This window comes from Equus caballus, chromosome 13 (assembly GCF_041296265.1).
Source record: "Equus caballus isolate H_3958 breed thoroughbred chromosome 13, TB-T2T, whole genome shotgun sequence".
Lineage (NCBI taxonomy): Eukaryota > Metazoa > Chordata > Mammalia > Perissodactyla > Equidae > Equus > Equus caballus.
The window spans coordinates 9920955-9935026 of record NC_091696.1 but is presented as its reverse complement, the minus strand read 5'-3'; the positions used below and the strand labels follow the sequence as shown (position 1 = coordinate 9935026).

At 55.2% G+C, this 14072-nt stretch overlaps 1 protein-coding gene across 2 annotated transcripts; it reads right to left on the bottom strand.

Annotated features, from left to right (window-relative positions):
• Positions 1 to 3983: 3983 nt before the first annotated feature.
• Positions 3984 to 7642, bottom strand: EPO (erythropoietin). 2 transcript variants are annotated; one of them, NM_001081825.2, is given in 5 exon segments: positions 5220 to 5961; positions 6130 to 6309; positions 6574 to 6660; positions 6929 to 7071; positions 7618 to 7642. In NM_001081825.2, coding segments are annotated over 5 exon segments (579 nt in total). In that variant the 5' UTR covers positions 7631 to 7642; the 3' UTR covers positions 5220 to 5805.
• Positions 7643 to 14072: the final 6430 nt, after the last annotated feature.

The window sequence follows — 14072 nt, the reverse complement described above, 5'->3', positions numbered from 1 at the left end:
TTGGAGAGTAGGTGCAGAAATTGGGGGCACAGTAGGGTCCTTTCAAGATAAGAGAAGTTTGAGCCTGCGTAAATGCTCATGGGAAGGGTCTGACAGCAAAGAGATGAGAAAGGGGCTCCTGAGGAGGTGGGTGAGAAGAGTCTAGAACACAGACAATAGGAGGGACAAGCCCGCTCTGTGAGGGGAGGGCGTGGGGAGGGCAGCTTTGATTCATCTGTGAAGTAGGAGGTCAGTGGAGAAGGCCCTGGTGGCGAGAAGGCACAGTGGTACCCCCCTCAGGCAAGCTCCATGCCAGTCCCACCCATGGCCAGCTCATCCCTCTCTCCAGCGTGTGGTAACACCGCCGCTCTCTCTGCCCCACCCCTTCCCACCTTTCTCCACACTTGCATTGCTCAAGACTTCACTCCAACCAGCATTCCTCTGTGGGCAGACAGACAGGTGGCCAGGCAGACGAGTGCTTTGGGAGGGAGTGTGTGGAAGGAGTCCCTGACCCAGGTCACTGGCGACAGGAAGGGAAGGGAGCTGGTTAGGAAAGGTTTTTTGCAAGAGAGGACACCTGAGGAGCTTTCTGAACTACAAAGAGATGGTAAGTAGGCAAAGAAGTTGGGAAGGCACATTCCGTGAAGAGGGAATGTTCCAAGCTTACGGGGAGCACGAGCCTTGGAGAATGGCTAGGTGTGTGCGTGAGTAGACGTAACACTGGGAGGAGGCAGGGGCCGCAGCAGGGGCCGCGTCTTGGAGGACCTGGAATGCCATACATTTGAGGATGAACCAAAAGTTTTTAAGCAATGGGGGTGACGATCTCATTTGCCTTTTCAAAAAGCTGCCCCAGCAGCGCCCCGCCCGCCCCGGCAGAGATACATCAAAGAGGGGCTGGTCTGACCTCGGGAGTCAGGAGAGGAGGTTGTAGAGAGTCACAGATGGTGGTGCCAAAGAACGCTCACAGGGAGGCAGGGGGAATGGGGACATGAATGGATGGAGGGCTTCCAGGAGCCGGAAACAGCAGTTCTTGCGGCTAACCTAACCGAGTCTCGTGTCCTCTTCATGGCAAAATTATCGGCCTCTTTTTCCATCTGTGGATACGAAGGTCCAGAGAAATGACAATTGCCCAGCATAAGAGCTCGACGCTGACAGTCCCCACCCTGTGTCCTGCCGAGTCCCATAGTTCTGCGAGGTGCCCCTTGGGGGCTGTTAGGGGGCATCCAAATGGGGGCAGGGTCCCACCACCACCAGAGCAGCTCTGCTTTCATCAGTTTCATAAATGGCAATTCTACATAAGATTGCCACTAAAAGGACGATTTTGCCGCTTTAAAGAGCCCTATCGACTCCCATTGCGCACAGAGCTAGATCTAGGCTGGAGGGCTGGCCCCGCAGTGAGCTGAGCTATCCAGGGTCCAGATTTCCTGTATCCCACCACAGCCAGGTGTTCCTAGAAGCCTTCACTTCAGCAGCCCCCCACTCCATACTACCAAATCTGTGCCTGGGGCACCAGGCCTTTGCCCCTGACAAGTGACAGTGATGCCTGGCCGGCCTTCTCGTGAGCTGTAAGGAAGAGACTGGCACAGTCATGCACTAGGCATTGAGAGGGAGGTTCCAAACCGCTTCGCAGTCCTGGGGACTCCTCCTGCCCAAATAAGCACCAGTAGGGCCCCTGCAGGAGTCAGAACCTGGGAGAGCGATCCTCTGTCCATTTACAGCAAAACTGGGGATACGAAGGCTGCTGGTCACAAGCCCTGGTCTACCCTTCCTCCACACCAGGTTAGAAGAACGATCAATGGAAGGACAGAGGCAGGAAATGGTTAACCCAGAGAAGAGCCTCAGAAGCCAATTGACCCCTCCCGGTTGGGCAATAAGGCCTCTGAGGGCTGCTTTTGCTGACCTCCCTTTGGCGCCACAGAGCTGGACAGCCAGAGCTTCCAACCTGTCTGGAGGTGGGGGTTGGTGTTCAAGGCAGGACAGGAAGGGATGGTGGTGGGAGGGAACCACTGGGATCTGCATTTTGGGGAATCAGGAACCGGCAGGCCCCAGAGGGTTTGTCCCTTGGCAAGACTGGCAGCTGCAGGAATAGATGTGAGAGACCTTCAGTTGTGGAAAAACCTGGGAATCGCTGCAGAGAACGGGAGCCAGTCTTGGCTTCACTGTGTGTCTTGGGCACTTTGCTCTCCCCCTCTGGGCCTCAGTTTCCTTATCTGTAAGATGGAGAGGCTAGCACAGCCAAGGTTTTTTAAAAATCAGAAATGTTTTGTGGGTCCTATAATTTTTTAATAATCAATTTTAAAAATCAAGTTTATAGACCTTTGGGCGTATCTCACATAAGTTGGGAAACCGTACTGCTGTTTGTTGCCAATAATCTTTCATAATGTCACAGTTTTATGATGGAATTTTGGAGGAATTACTTTTGGCCAACTGGAAATAATATAGTTAACATTCAACTTAGATTCTAATGTGTAAGAGGCCCCATTTGGCTGACTCAACTCCAGCAACAATCGCCTTCTGTGGTGAGGCCTTTAGACTGTGTAGGAAAATCTTAGGTGGCCTGCGAGCTGGGATCAGGCAGGTGCATTTGGTCAGCCCGCTGCGCAAGCCTAGGGAGAGGATTCGGGCCAGTAGTACCCAAAGTCGAGAGACTGAAGGTGAGGTGGGAGCTGCGGCTGCAGGAGGTGGCTGAGTTGGCCCCTAGTGGTGGGAGACTCGGGCAGTAGGCACCTTCTGCCTATCTAGGGAGCAAGTGGGAGCCCACGACAGGAGACAGAATGGGAAGGAGTTGGTAGCGAGAGATGGATGAGCATAATGCCTCATTTCCTCCCCTCTGTCTCCTCCCTCTACTCTCTCCTCTCCCTAATGATCCGTGATTCAGGTGGAAGAGGGACTGGGAGTCAGAGCGCCTGGCTCCTGGTCCTGATGCTTCCTCTCAGTGGCTTGTGACCTGGGCAAGCCCCATGGACTCTCTGGACCTCGGTTTCCTCCTCTGCCAAAATGGGGATCCTCTACCGTCTTTGCCTTCCTCATGAGGTTAGGAGAGCCAATGAGAGAATGCTCTGGAAAGCACCTTGTAAATTGCAAAGCACTCTACAAACAGAAGGCATCTCCATTGAACAATTATGTAACCCGCTGACTCAGAACTGGGCTGCGCTGGCTCCTCTCCCGCCAGGACGTCAGAAGAGCTGGCTCGGTCCCTCACCTGGCACAACTCAGTTATAGTTTCCCATCTGACGAATGGAGAAGACACTCATTGTCCTGCTTTGCGGATTTGTGGCAAGAATCACAGAAGATCATGTAGGTGCCAGAGATTTAATGTGTTGTTAGTGATAATAATAATGGTACAGAAGAAACTTCCCCCTCCCGGCCTGCACTTAAAAACCCCTGAACTCTGGGAACGCCCTCCCTGCATATCTGTGTCTCTTCCCAGGGACTCTGATCCTCACCAGGTTCTTCCCATCGCGGGCCTCTCTGCACTCAGTCGCATACCAAGCTGACTATGTCTAAATTAATGAGCTCAGTGGACACTGGGCGGTGAGTGGCACAGTGGCGCAGACGATTTCGTGTTTTGTAGCTCTTAATGCAAAGGCTGGCACACAGCAGTCATCCCATAAATCTGGAATAAATGAATCATGTTTTAAATGTTCTTAACATACTCGCCCGTCACACCTGGCCTAGGTCCGATATGTAGTTCAGTTTCCACTATTTTTTTTTAACTGAAAGCAGTAAGCGGTTTGAAGAGAAGTCAAGGAATGAGATCAGTGGCCCTAAATTCTGGGGTAAAAAAGAGCCAGGAACTGGCTAGACAGCCAATCAGGCTGAAAAAGAGGTGGACAAGTTTTGGGGGTTCTGAGTCCTAAATCTTAAATTCAGGTCCTAGTTGTCATTTATTAGCTGGATTCCTTGGGCTTCAGGACACGTCTCTTAGCTTGAATTTCACCAGCAAGGAAGAGTAATTCTTCCCTTACTGATTCACAGCGGTGGGGCAAGAACTAGATGCCATGTGTGGAAACCACAATACAAATTTTTATTGAAATGTAGGCAATCCCTAAGGAGTCCATTACTTGTAGACTTCGCTAACATTTCCCAATACAGCCTGAAGAGGGCAGTGTAGCGCAGGAGCCGGTTTGGCCGACCCTCCTACCCGCCCACCCGCAGACACACAGAATTGGCAAATACCCTCCAACCCCTCAACCTGCCCGTGATTTTTCCTGCGCCAGATTGCAAACCGTTCTCCCTCTTTTGCATACGTGCAGGGTCGCAGGCTGACGTCTCTGAGTTTTGTGATAGAAGCATAAAGACTGATTCCCACAAAGAGGATAATGGCCAGGATTGGGGTCCCGATACAGTTTTGCGACACCTTTTGCTGTCTGCACAGGTCTCTCTTGGGCAATACTTTGCAGCGTTATTTCTGGCAAGGAATTTGAAGTCGGTTGCCTGAGTAAAGGGTAAAATTAGAAGTGGGGATCAGGAGTGAAGGTCGAGTTAGCTTGCTGTGGGTCCCCCTTCCCCCGGGTCAGAAGCAGGTGGGGACTGTGTGGAAGAGGGAGGGGGTGAGTGCTGGGGGAATGGGGATTCCTGTCATCTTGGTCTTGGGCAAGTTACTTTACTTCCTCATCTGTGCAATGGGAGTAACAGCAGTAACTTTCTCCTAGGGTTGTGTAAGGAACAAAATGAGGTCACAGAAGTGAACCACCCAGAGTAGCATCGGGCCCAGAGCGAGTGGGCAATGAATCAGCTGTCTGGGAAGGTGGCTCCTGCGGCCCCACTGTCTACTGCCTCTTCTGCAGGATTCAGCATAGCGCATTAATGGTGACCGTCCCCAGGCAAGGAAAGAGTCAGCTGGATTTAGAGGGAGTCTGCGCACTGCAGTGGCAAAGGCTGATGCCGGGAATGTGCTTTAGCCAAAGGGACCACAGAGAAGAGGCTGGAAATAATAAGGGTCCAGCGGCCCCCAAAGGGGCCCTTCTTCCTGGTTCCTACTTCCTCAGTGGCAGCCGTGGCTCACTAAACACTTGTCCTGGGCCAGTGGGCAGCTGCCTACTGAGGGACAGCCTTGAATGGAGCCACCTTATTGACCAGTGTGGGCAGAGCTTGTGGCCTCAGGCCCGGTGGGGTCAAGAGGTCAGACAGGCCATGCGAGGCAGCACGTAGGGCCCTCCCCTCCCCCTCTGGGTTCCCAGGCCTGCTGCCTGCTGCCAGGATGGGGCAGAGCCAGGCAAGTAGGGTGCTCTCAGGAAAACAGAACCGCCAACAGCCATGTTGTGGTTTCAGTTCTTGCCAATGAGATTGAAAAATACAAAAACTAGGACCCCGTGAGAGCCAAGGGCCAGCCCCCATCCCACCTTCACGGCTCCCACCACCCTCATTGTCCAGTGGGCTCTTGCTGTCATGGGAGTCCCCATGAGACCTGGAGAATTCATGGCTTGCCGCCCAAATTCTCCAGTCCATCCTGCCCCTCCTTGGTAGGGGCAGAAAGAGATATTTGCCCTCCAGCTTGTCCTGGCATCACAGTTCCGCAGGGCACCGAGATGAGTTAGGGGTCTCCCCAGCACGGCGCCTATCCCCGTGTTTAAGCTGATCAACTCTGAATTCCTCCTGCTTCGGGGCCTCAGGCTGGCCCTGTGACATCCTTGGATCTGGGTTGAGCTCTGGACAGTTCCTCTGGCCCCTGCGATGTCACCGCTGGCCCTGGAGTGTCCAAGGGATAGGCTGGCGCTGAGCTGATAGCCCCTCAACAGGGGTCAGGAGTGGTGGCGTGGAAGGCGTGGCACAGGCAGTGGTGGTGAGCGAGGTGGTGGACGTGCCCAGGGTGCAAGCACCTGGTCACCTGTCCCCTCTCCTGCAGGCCTCCCCTGTGTACAGCTTCAGCTTTCCCCGCAGGAAATTGGAGTAGATTCGGAAGAGTTTGCACAAAGTATCAACAGCGAATGTTCGGAGTGGAGCAGCAGAGGCTGCATCTGGAGGGGAGATGGCTTCCTTCTACCAGGGAGAGAACAGAAGGTTACTGCAGTCCGGGACCCCAGAGTGAGATGGGATTCGGGGTAGAACTGGAGCGGGGGATGAGGAGCGTCTCAGTGTTCCTGGGCAGAGCCCTTCTCCCACATTACAGAAAGGGCAGACGGAAGAGTGTGGGAGGGTCCTACACACCTGGGCTCCCAGCGCCCGAAGCAGGGAGGTGAGGCTGCGCAGGCTGCTGACGGCTTTGTCCACATGCAGCCGCAGGGTCTCAGATGGCTGGGAGGAGTTGGCCAACAGGGCCTGGCCCTGCAGAATGGCTTCTGAGAGCAGGGCCAAGCCCTGCCAGACTTCCACAGCCTGCTGCTCCACCTAAAGGGAGCAGAGTCTCGAGTCAGCTGGCCCAAGCCGCCCTTTCCCTCCTCCCTCTCAGCAGCCCCAAGCACCAAGCTGAGCAAACAGAAGGCATGCAATAAGGCTTGTTGAATGAATGAATGAATGAATGAATGAACGAACACTTTTCATTCAGCCCTTATCTTTGCTGCTTAATTTCTTTTCTGTCGTCATCATTCTCCCTCCCACCCTGTCAGGCTCCCAAAATGAGACTCTCCAAGAGGAAGGAGAAAATGAACTCACCTCCATCCTCTTCCAGGAGTAGAAGTTAACCTTGGTGTCTGGAACGGTGACATTCTCACCAAAGCTGCAGCCTTCGGCACAGCCCATCTGAAATGCACAACTGGGGAGTCAGAACCTCCAGGGGCCCCAGCCCCGGCCCCGGTCCCAGGCCATAGGACCCTCCGCCTCTGCCCCTCACCTGCTTCCAGGTATGCGTCGGGGGCTACCAGTTTTATCAGTTTTACTGAGAGCTCTGGCTTCCAACCTCCACCCCTGAACCAAGTGCCAGGAAGGAGTCGGGGCTCCCAGATCTTGGAGGAGACCCCTGGGCCCCTGAGAGTGAGTCCTGTGGAATGTCCTGGGGAGGGGACCTCACCGTGACATTTTCGGCCTCCCTGGCCTCCAGGATGTACCTCTCCAGGACTCGGCTGTCACAGATGAGGCGTGGAGGGGCGCCCAGGGCTGGGAGGCCCAGAGGAGGCAGTAGCAGGGACAGCAGAAGCAGCAGGGCAGGACATTCTGGAAAGGAGATCCGGGCTGAGTGTGAGGCAGGGAGGGGAAGGGGAGGGTTGGTTTGGAGGGGCAGGTTCACGCATCCCCCTCCTCTGCCCCCAGCTAGTGGCTCCTGCCCCCAACCTTCCCAGCGCTCAGGGTCTGTCTCCTCTGCCTTCATTCAATCCTGCTGCCGCCTGCACACCCCACCCCCCAGCTACCGGCATCCACCTCTCCCGGCCAAACTTCAATCCCGGTGTGACAGAGGCTGCCCCTCTCGCAGATCCGGGTTGTTGCTCCGAGACCCAGGTATCAGCTTCCTCCCCACCCACCTGGCAGCCCCTCTTCTCCCTGAACCCCCAAACCTCGTCCCCATCTCCAGGTCAGATTTTCACCTCTCCAGGGACTCCCCGGCACGTGGAGGCTGCCCCACCCCCCTTGCCCTTCCAGGGTCCTTGGCAAGTGGCTGAGTCCTTGAACCCAGTCACCTCGGGGCCAATAGCCCCGGCGGTAAATCCCTCTTCAAACAGGGGCCCAGGACGGGCGGGAGCGCCCCAGCCCGCGAGCACTCACCGCGCACCCCCATCTCCACGCCTCGCCCGCCGGTCAGACGCCAGGGGCTCGGCCGGCGCCCGCGCCGGGAGCCCTCATCCCGGGAAGCTCGGCGGGGCAGAGCCAGCCCCGCGAGTCGAAGGAGGGGGCCGCGGTCCAGGGGACGCCGAGCCGGGGTCGGGGCAGAGCGAGCGCAGGGCCCCTGGCCAGGGTCCGGAGGACGGCGCGGCCAGGCGAGGCGACCGGCCGGGGTTGGCCCGGGGACTGCGGCTGCGGCCGGGGGTCGGGCTGTTATCAGGCTGTGTGCGTGCGTGTGGGGGGGAGGCTGCGCGCGTGAGGGGTCGCGGGAGGTGGGGGCCAGAGGGGTCAGAGCAGGGGGCAGGACGCCTGGGTCGGGGGCTCGCGGGGCGGGAGCAGAGCTGCCGCGGGCGCGGGGCCCCCGGCTCCCGTCGGACCCCGGATGCCGGGAGGAGCAGCCGGGTGCGCACCAGCAAGACGGGCAGAATGCCTGCGCCTGGGACAGGAGCGCCATTCTGCGAAAGGCTGGGGACCCCCACGCCTCCCTGGGGGGCGTCCCAGTCTTGGGCGGGGGCTCAGAGCTGGGAGTGCCTGGGTTCCTGCGAGGCCGCCGGGAAGGTGCTGGCAGGGGCAAGTCAGGTTGCCCTCCTTCTCCATCCCAGTAGTTGTTCTAGAAACCAGTGTTGTTCCTGTTGAGGGATTTGATGGGGGTGCCTGGCGCAAGAAATCTGGGGGTCTTCTCCCAGGACTTCTCATTTCTAGGACCCTGAAGTCCCAGACACTGAACTTTTAGGGCACAGAGCACATGGCATGCTGTGCAGGACACACATGCACTTTGCCGTCCATTTTTCTGACCTGTGATATAGGTTAAACACCTGTGTGGCAAATTCTTCAGAACCCTGAAATAGCACTAACCCCCAGAGTGGTGGCAGCTCGGATTTGCAGTTAAGCCGCTGTGGCTCCTAGGAAGCCCTGTGGCAGGGGGCAAGCTCCCCCGAGCAGGAGTCCAAGGCTGACCGGCCTCTCAAACCTTGGAAAGTGGCCTCAGTCCCTGAGCCAGAGGGCCCTCACCTGTCAAATGGGCGTGCTGCAAGTACCAGTCAGATCCTGTGCAGGGCTCACAAAGGACAGGAAAGTCCCACAAATACAGGTGGTTACATATATATATGTGCTTTCACTCCCTACCCAGTCCCATGACCTTAGAGGTATTTCATTCATGCATTCAGTGTCTTTTTTTGTGCAAGATACTTGATCACACACTTTGCAGGACAAAAAGGTGTGTTGAGACCTAACTCCTGCCTCCTGGAGTGTGTAGCTTAGGACAGAGATGAGTAGACAGGGCCGTGTGTGAGGACTGACTGCAGCGCCAAGCTGTAAGAGTTTGGAAGAGGAAGAGCTCACCTTGAGCTGGGGAAATCAAGAAAGATTTGATACAGGAGGTGACAATGAGCTTAGCCTTGTAGGGCGGCTAGGATTTCAATGGGAAGAGATGTGAGGTGGGGGGGGAGGCGGATCCAGCTAAGTGAGTGGTGGGTCAGGTGTGTCGGGGTGGAGGGTGTGGAAGGGAGAGGCGGAGATTTAGGCCAGAATGCTGGCTAGGGAGGGGTCAGGTTGTGAAGGGCCTTGAATGCCACTCTGAGGAATATGGATTTTGTTCCAAAAGAGTGGGAACCATTCATTCATTCATTCAAGAAATATTTATGGAGTACCTCCTCTTGGCCAGGGACCTGGGGATGAGACAGACAATGCCTGTCCTGGAGGAGCTGACATTCTAGTGGAGAGGTAGATGGAAAACACAAAAATGAATAAAAGATAGAGGCTCTCCAAGGGCAATGAGGACTAAGGAGAGAAGGCATGGGGCAGGGGTGGGGTGGGGTGGGGTGGGCCGGGTTCTGGATGAGGTTGCCGTTTTAGATGAGGCAGGCAGGCAGGGGTGCCAATGAGAAGGTGACCGGAATAAAGACCTGATGGAGGGGAGGGAGGGAGCCATAAGGTGTGGGGAGAGCATGTTCAAAGAGGGGTTCAGAGAGGTGAACGGGAGGGCTGGGGGACAGAGGCTGGTGTGCGTCTGGCGGGAATTAATGGGGGCCCTGGACCCTCTGCTCACCTCGAGCCTCCTCTTGGGGTCCTCCCTGAATCTGGCGTCTGCACGCCCCGCTATGCCCTCTGGTCCCAGCTTTCCTCTCCACACCCAGGCAGCCTCCCAGCCCCACTTAGCCCTCAGAGCCCATTCTGCTCCCTTCGCAGATCCCAGCTGTGGGACGAGCACACGCACACTCACGTCCACACACGTCCGCACATGTGTTCTGCCCCGACCCCCCACTTCCCAGGCTCTGCGTTCCCGATCCCCTGACTCCTGCGTCACTGCCCTGACCTGACCATGGAGAGGGGGCCAGCGACGGATGGGGGCTAGACACGGCCTCAGGAGAGGAGGAGGCTTTCAGGCTGTGCGACCTGCTCCTCCCCTCATGGCAACTTGTCAGAGGCGCCTGCCTTCACGAAAGGAGAGGACGTGGGCCCTGAGCACCCGTCCCTCGGTGCTGGGGCCTGCTGGACAGGGGTGGTGCGGGCTCATCCCCTGGGGCTTTTGGAGAGAGAGCTACGATCAATCGCAGCTTGGGAGACAAGGTAGAGGAGAGGATCTCGGTTCCCCCGCACCCAAGAGTAATCCTACCAAGAGGACAGAGGCTCGTTTGGGGGCCAACTTCAACCCAGGTGCTCTTGGGTACTGCCCAGCAGGGTCCATCTACCCGTTCTTGATGGCGGGAGACCCTGAGGAGCAGCAAGAAATCGGGAAGCCACCTGAGGCTCCCCGGCCAAGGCCTACCACCCCCCTACCAGTGCCCCCTCCATCTGCCTGCTTATATTCCTCTGGCATGGGGCTGACCCAGTCCCAGGGCCACCACAGAGGGTCTCCTCGCTGACCTCTCCCGTTGACCCCCAACCCTGCTGCTGGATTAACTTTCCCATTGAATAGCTGTCTTCCTGTCACTCTGGAGCAGAAGCCAGCAATGGCTCCCGGTTGCCTCAGAACTAAAACCCCGTGTTCTGCCATCCACCTACCTTTCCAGCCTCTTCTCCCACTTTGCTCATTCCCACTCCCTCCATCACGGGAGCTCAGTTAGATGGTTTGCTGCTTCCTGTCCTTTGCTCATGCTGTGCCTTCCACCTGGATCACCCTCCACACCATCTCCCCGTGTTCTTCAAAGGCCAAATCCAAGCATTACCTCCTCTATGAAGCCTTCCCTGATCCCCCCGCAGGAAGTTGTCCCCTTCCTCCGTGCTGCCATCCTTTATGTACATGTCTTAGGCCTCGCCTGGCTGGGCCACCATGTCCAACTGTCAGGGTTGAGCACTGCACAACTCCAGGGAGTGCCATTCACATAGACTCTGATGAGAATGGTACTCTCTGGAGTCAGGCAGCACAGGTGTCCTGTTAATCAGAGAAGGGAGCAAAGGACAGTCTATGGCAGGTCTCGTTCACCTTCGTACCCACCAGGCACCCAGCATGTTGCCTGTTTACGGTCATCACTCCTACGTGGCTTGCGTTGTGTGGTCCCTCCACTCCAGACACCTCAGCCAGAGAATGGGCCTCCCAGGGGGAAGTGAGCTGCTCATCCTGTGAGTGCTTGCTGGAGCCATGCCTGGACAACCTAGCTCTGGGATCTCGGGGGCTTGCGAGGCGGCCATCCACTTCCTGAGCAGGCAGTCACAGAGGCAAGGTCTGAAAAGGGACGGTTGTGACAGAGGATGGCGGGGGTGGAGGCAGGCTCTGTTCCATGAAGTCTTCCTGGCAGCCAATTCAGACTGAAAAATCCAAGGAGAAGCAAATTTACAGCCCCCCTGAGCTGTCCCAGAGCCCCAGGCAGCACGAAGCCCCAGCTGCCTGGAGTCGTGTTGGGGACAAGGGGGGCCTCCGGGCCTCTCCTCCTTCCTCCTTTCCAAGCAGTGGTTTCTTGGTTTGGCTGGGGAGTTCAGCCGGCAGCCCAGAAGCCCTTCTGTGCTGGGAAGTGAGGTGGCCCGGACCCTGGAGGGTACGGTGGTGGAGGGCTGCCGGACCCTGGGAAACTGGGAAGGGAGCAAGAACGCTTTAGAAGAGATTCCTGGCGGAGAATCAAAGAAAGTCCTGTGCGAAGGTCAACTTGGAGAAAATGAGGCAAGGGCTACTTTCTTGGCTATAAAGTAGCCAGTATCACCAGACATCCGGGTTTCTGTTCTCAGCCAGCAGCTCTGTGGCCCAGCAGCGATTGGTGGCCTGAGCTCTGCCACTTGCTAGCACCCGACTTGGACAAGTGACTTTATCCCCGAGCCTGAGGATGGTGAAAATGATAGTAATCACTTCCCAAGCTGTCATGGGATTACGTAACGCCTGGCATAGGGTAATCGATAAACGCTGCTGTTACTCCTGCACGCTCTGCTTTAGTATCCTTCCTATTTGTCTCCACTTTGGAGGCCTGGAGATCAAATCTCCAGCATATTCTTCAACCTTCCTCCATCGTCTTCCGCTGTTCTCTCTGGGGAGCTGGGCACAGGTTCATGGCACCATATCTCTGGTATTGTCGCTGTCCACCCCCTCCCCCAACCCCAAGCAACTCATTAGAATTGTGAGAACAGTGCAGTGTGGACAGAGGCATCCCTGGGTGTGTACAGTGACTATACTTTAGAGAAACTTGCCCCTGAACACCACTGAGTGAAATGGCGTCACTGCGGGAGTTGGAGGTGGGTTAAGATGCAGATATCAAGACAAGTCTTCAACTTAGTTTACGCAAAGCCTGGGGCCAACAGGGATTTCTTGCCCTATCAATGTGGGTCTCCTCCTCGGGAGGCCCAGAGAAGCCCCAGAGACCTGGGACTGAATGAGGCCTTTGGGCCCACCCCAGACAAACCTTGGAGCATTACAGGGTCATCTTCCTCGGTCGCTTGTCTCTTGAATCCCTCCAATGCCACAGTCCTTGAAGGATGGCTCCTGGAGCACCAATACCTCCACCTCCAGCTCCAGAACTTCTTCCCCTGGTTAGGTTTCTGTGAAACATGTCGGCCTACATCCTAGGATCTCTAACTTACAAGGATTGCTGAATGTTCCTAAGCCTCTTCCTGTATCACCCACCCTATATCAGAAGATGGAGCTGCTAAATTGGCCTGAGTAGCTTTCCTGTCCAAAAATAAAACAAGAGGATCCTAACTAAATTAAAACACTCCTGGCAACACCAGTGGGAGTGATGTTTTTCTCCCACGAAAGACCTCTGCAGGTGTGTAGTTGTGAATACAAAAGTTTCCTTTTGTTAACCTGGCCTTGGGGACTTTCTAAGGATTCTGCACGCACTCTACTGGGTGGTCCTATAGGCTCTTCCTACTTGGAGGAATAAAGGCCACAATCTACTCAAGGCAAGTTTATAGAAGCCTCAGACATACTCTTAAATATCCAAATTTAGCAAATGTTTTCCCAAATTGTTCATGGCTCACTGAGAACCAACAAATTACAAGAACCTATTGCTTGACCCCATAGGCATCCCCCGACCTGAATGTAAGTGAGCCTTTCTGCTCACGTTTTATTTCATGGATCAGCAAATAATTTTAGTACTTTTGCAAAAGTATGTTTTTCTTGCATCAAACAAGATTCATAGACGCTGAGCTGAAAGGGACCTAGAAGGTCCCCTAAAGATGAAGGTCCAGTCTCTGCTCGCATAGTTCCAGTGACAAGACAGGTGGCGTTTCTCAAGGGGACAGAGACTTGTTATAGAGTCAAAAGCAAGCCATCCTGGACATCCGTCAACAAATGCATGCATCCATCTATTCATCAGCTATTTATTAGTTACTGGATTTGGCAATGGAGTCACTTCGACTTTTATCTCATCCGTTTGATAACTAAACCCCCTGATCACCCCCCCTAGAGAACAGAACAAAGGAACAGGCTTTGTAAAAAATTAACTTTTTCTTATTACAAAAACAATATGTGGGGCTGGCCCGGTGGTGCAGCAGTTAAGTGCGCACGTTCCGCTTCATCGGCCCGGGGTTCACCGGTTTGGATCCCGGGTGCAGACATGGCACCGCTTGGCAAGCCATGCTGTGGTAGGTGTCCCACATATAAAGTAGAGGAAGATGGGCACGGATGTTAGCTCAGGGCCAGGCTTCCTCAGCGAAAAGAGGAGGATTGGCAGCAGATGTTAGCTCAGGGCTGATCTTCCTCAGAAAAAACAAAACAAAAAAAACCCCACAATATGTGATCACTGAAAAACTAGAAAATGTGACTAACCCAAAACAAATTAAAAAGGACCCATAACCCCATTAGGAAGATCATCTTCAGTGGCCATTTTCACCGACTTTTTCCTTGGTGGGATAACCTTTGCCTCCCCCCACATCTCTGTGCAGGTGGACATCTGTTCCCTAAGGAGTTACTTTTGTGTGTGTGTGTGTGTGTGAGGAAGATTAGCCCTGAGCTAACTGCTGCCAATCCTCCT

Coding starts and splice junctions, on each gene's coding strand:
- EPO (XM_070230547.1), bottom strand. CDS start 7,225: ATGAAGGCAGAGGAGACAGACCCTGAGCGCTGGGAAGGTTGGGGGCAG. Junction 6,661..6,928: donor GGGAGGCCGAAAATGTCACG/GTGAGGTCCCCT, acceptor TGTGCATTTCAG/ATGGGCTGTGCCGAAGGCTG. Junction 5,962..6,129: donor TTCGGGCGCTGGGAGCCCAG/GTGTGTAGGACC, acceptor TCTCCCTGGTAG/AAGGAAGCCATCTCCCCTCC.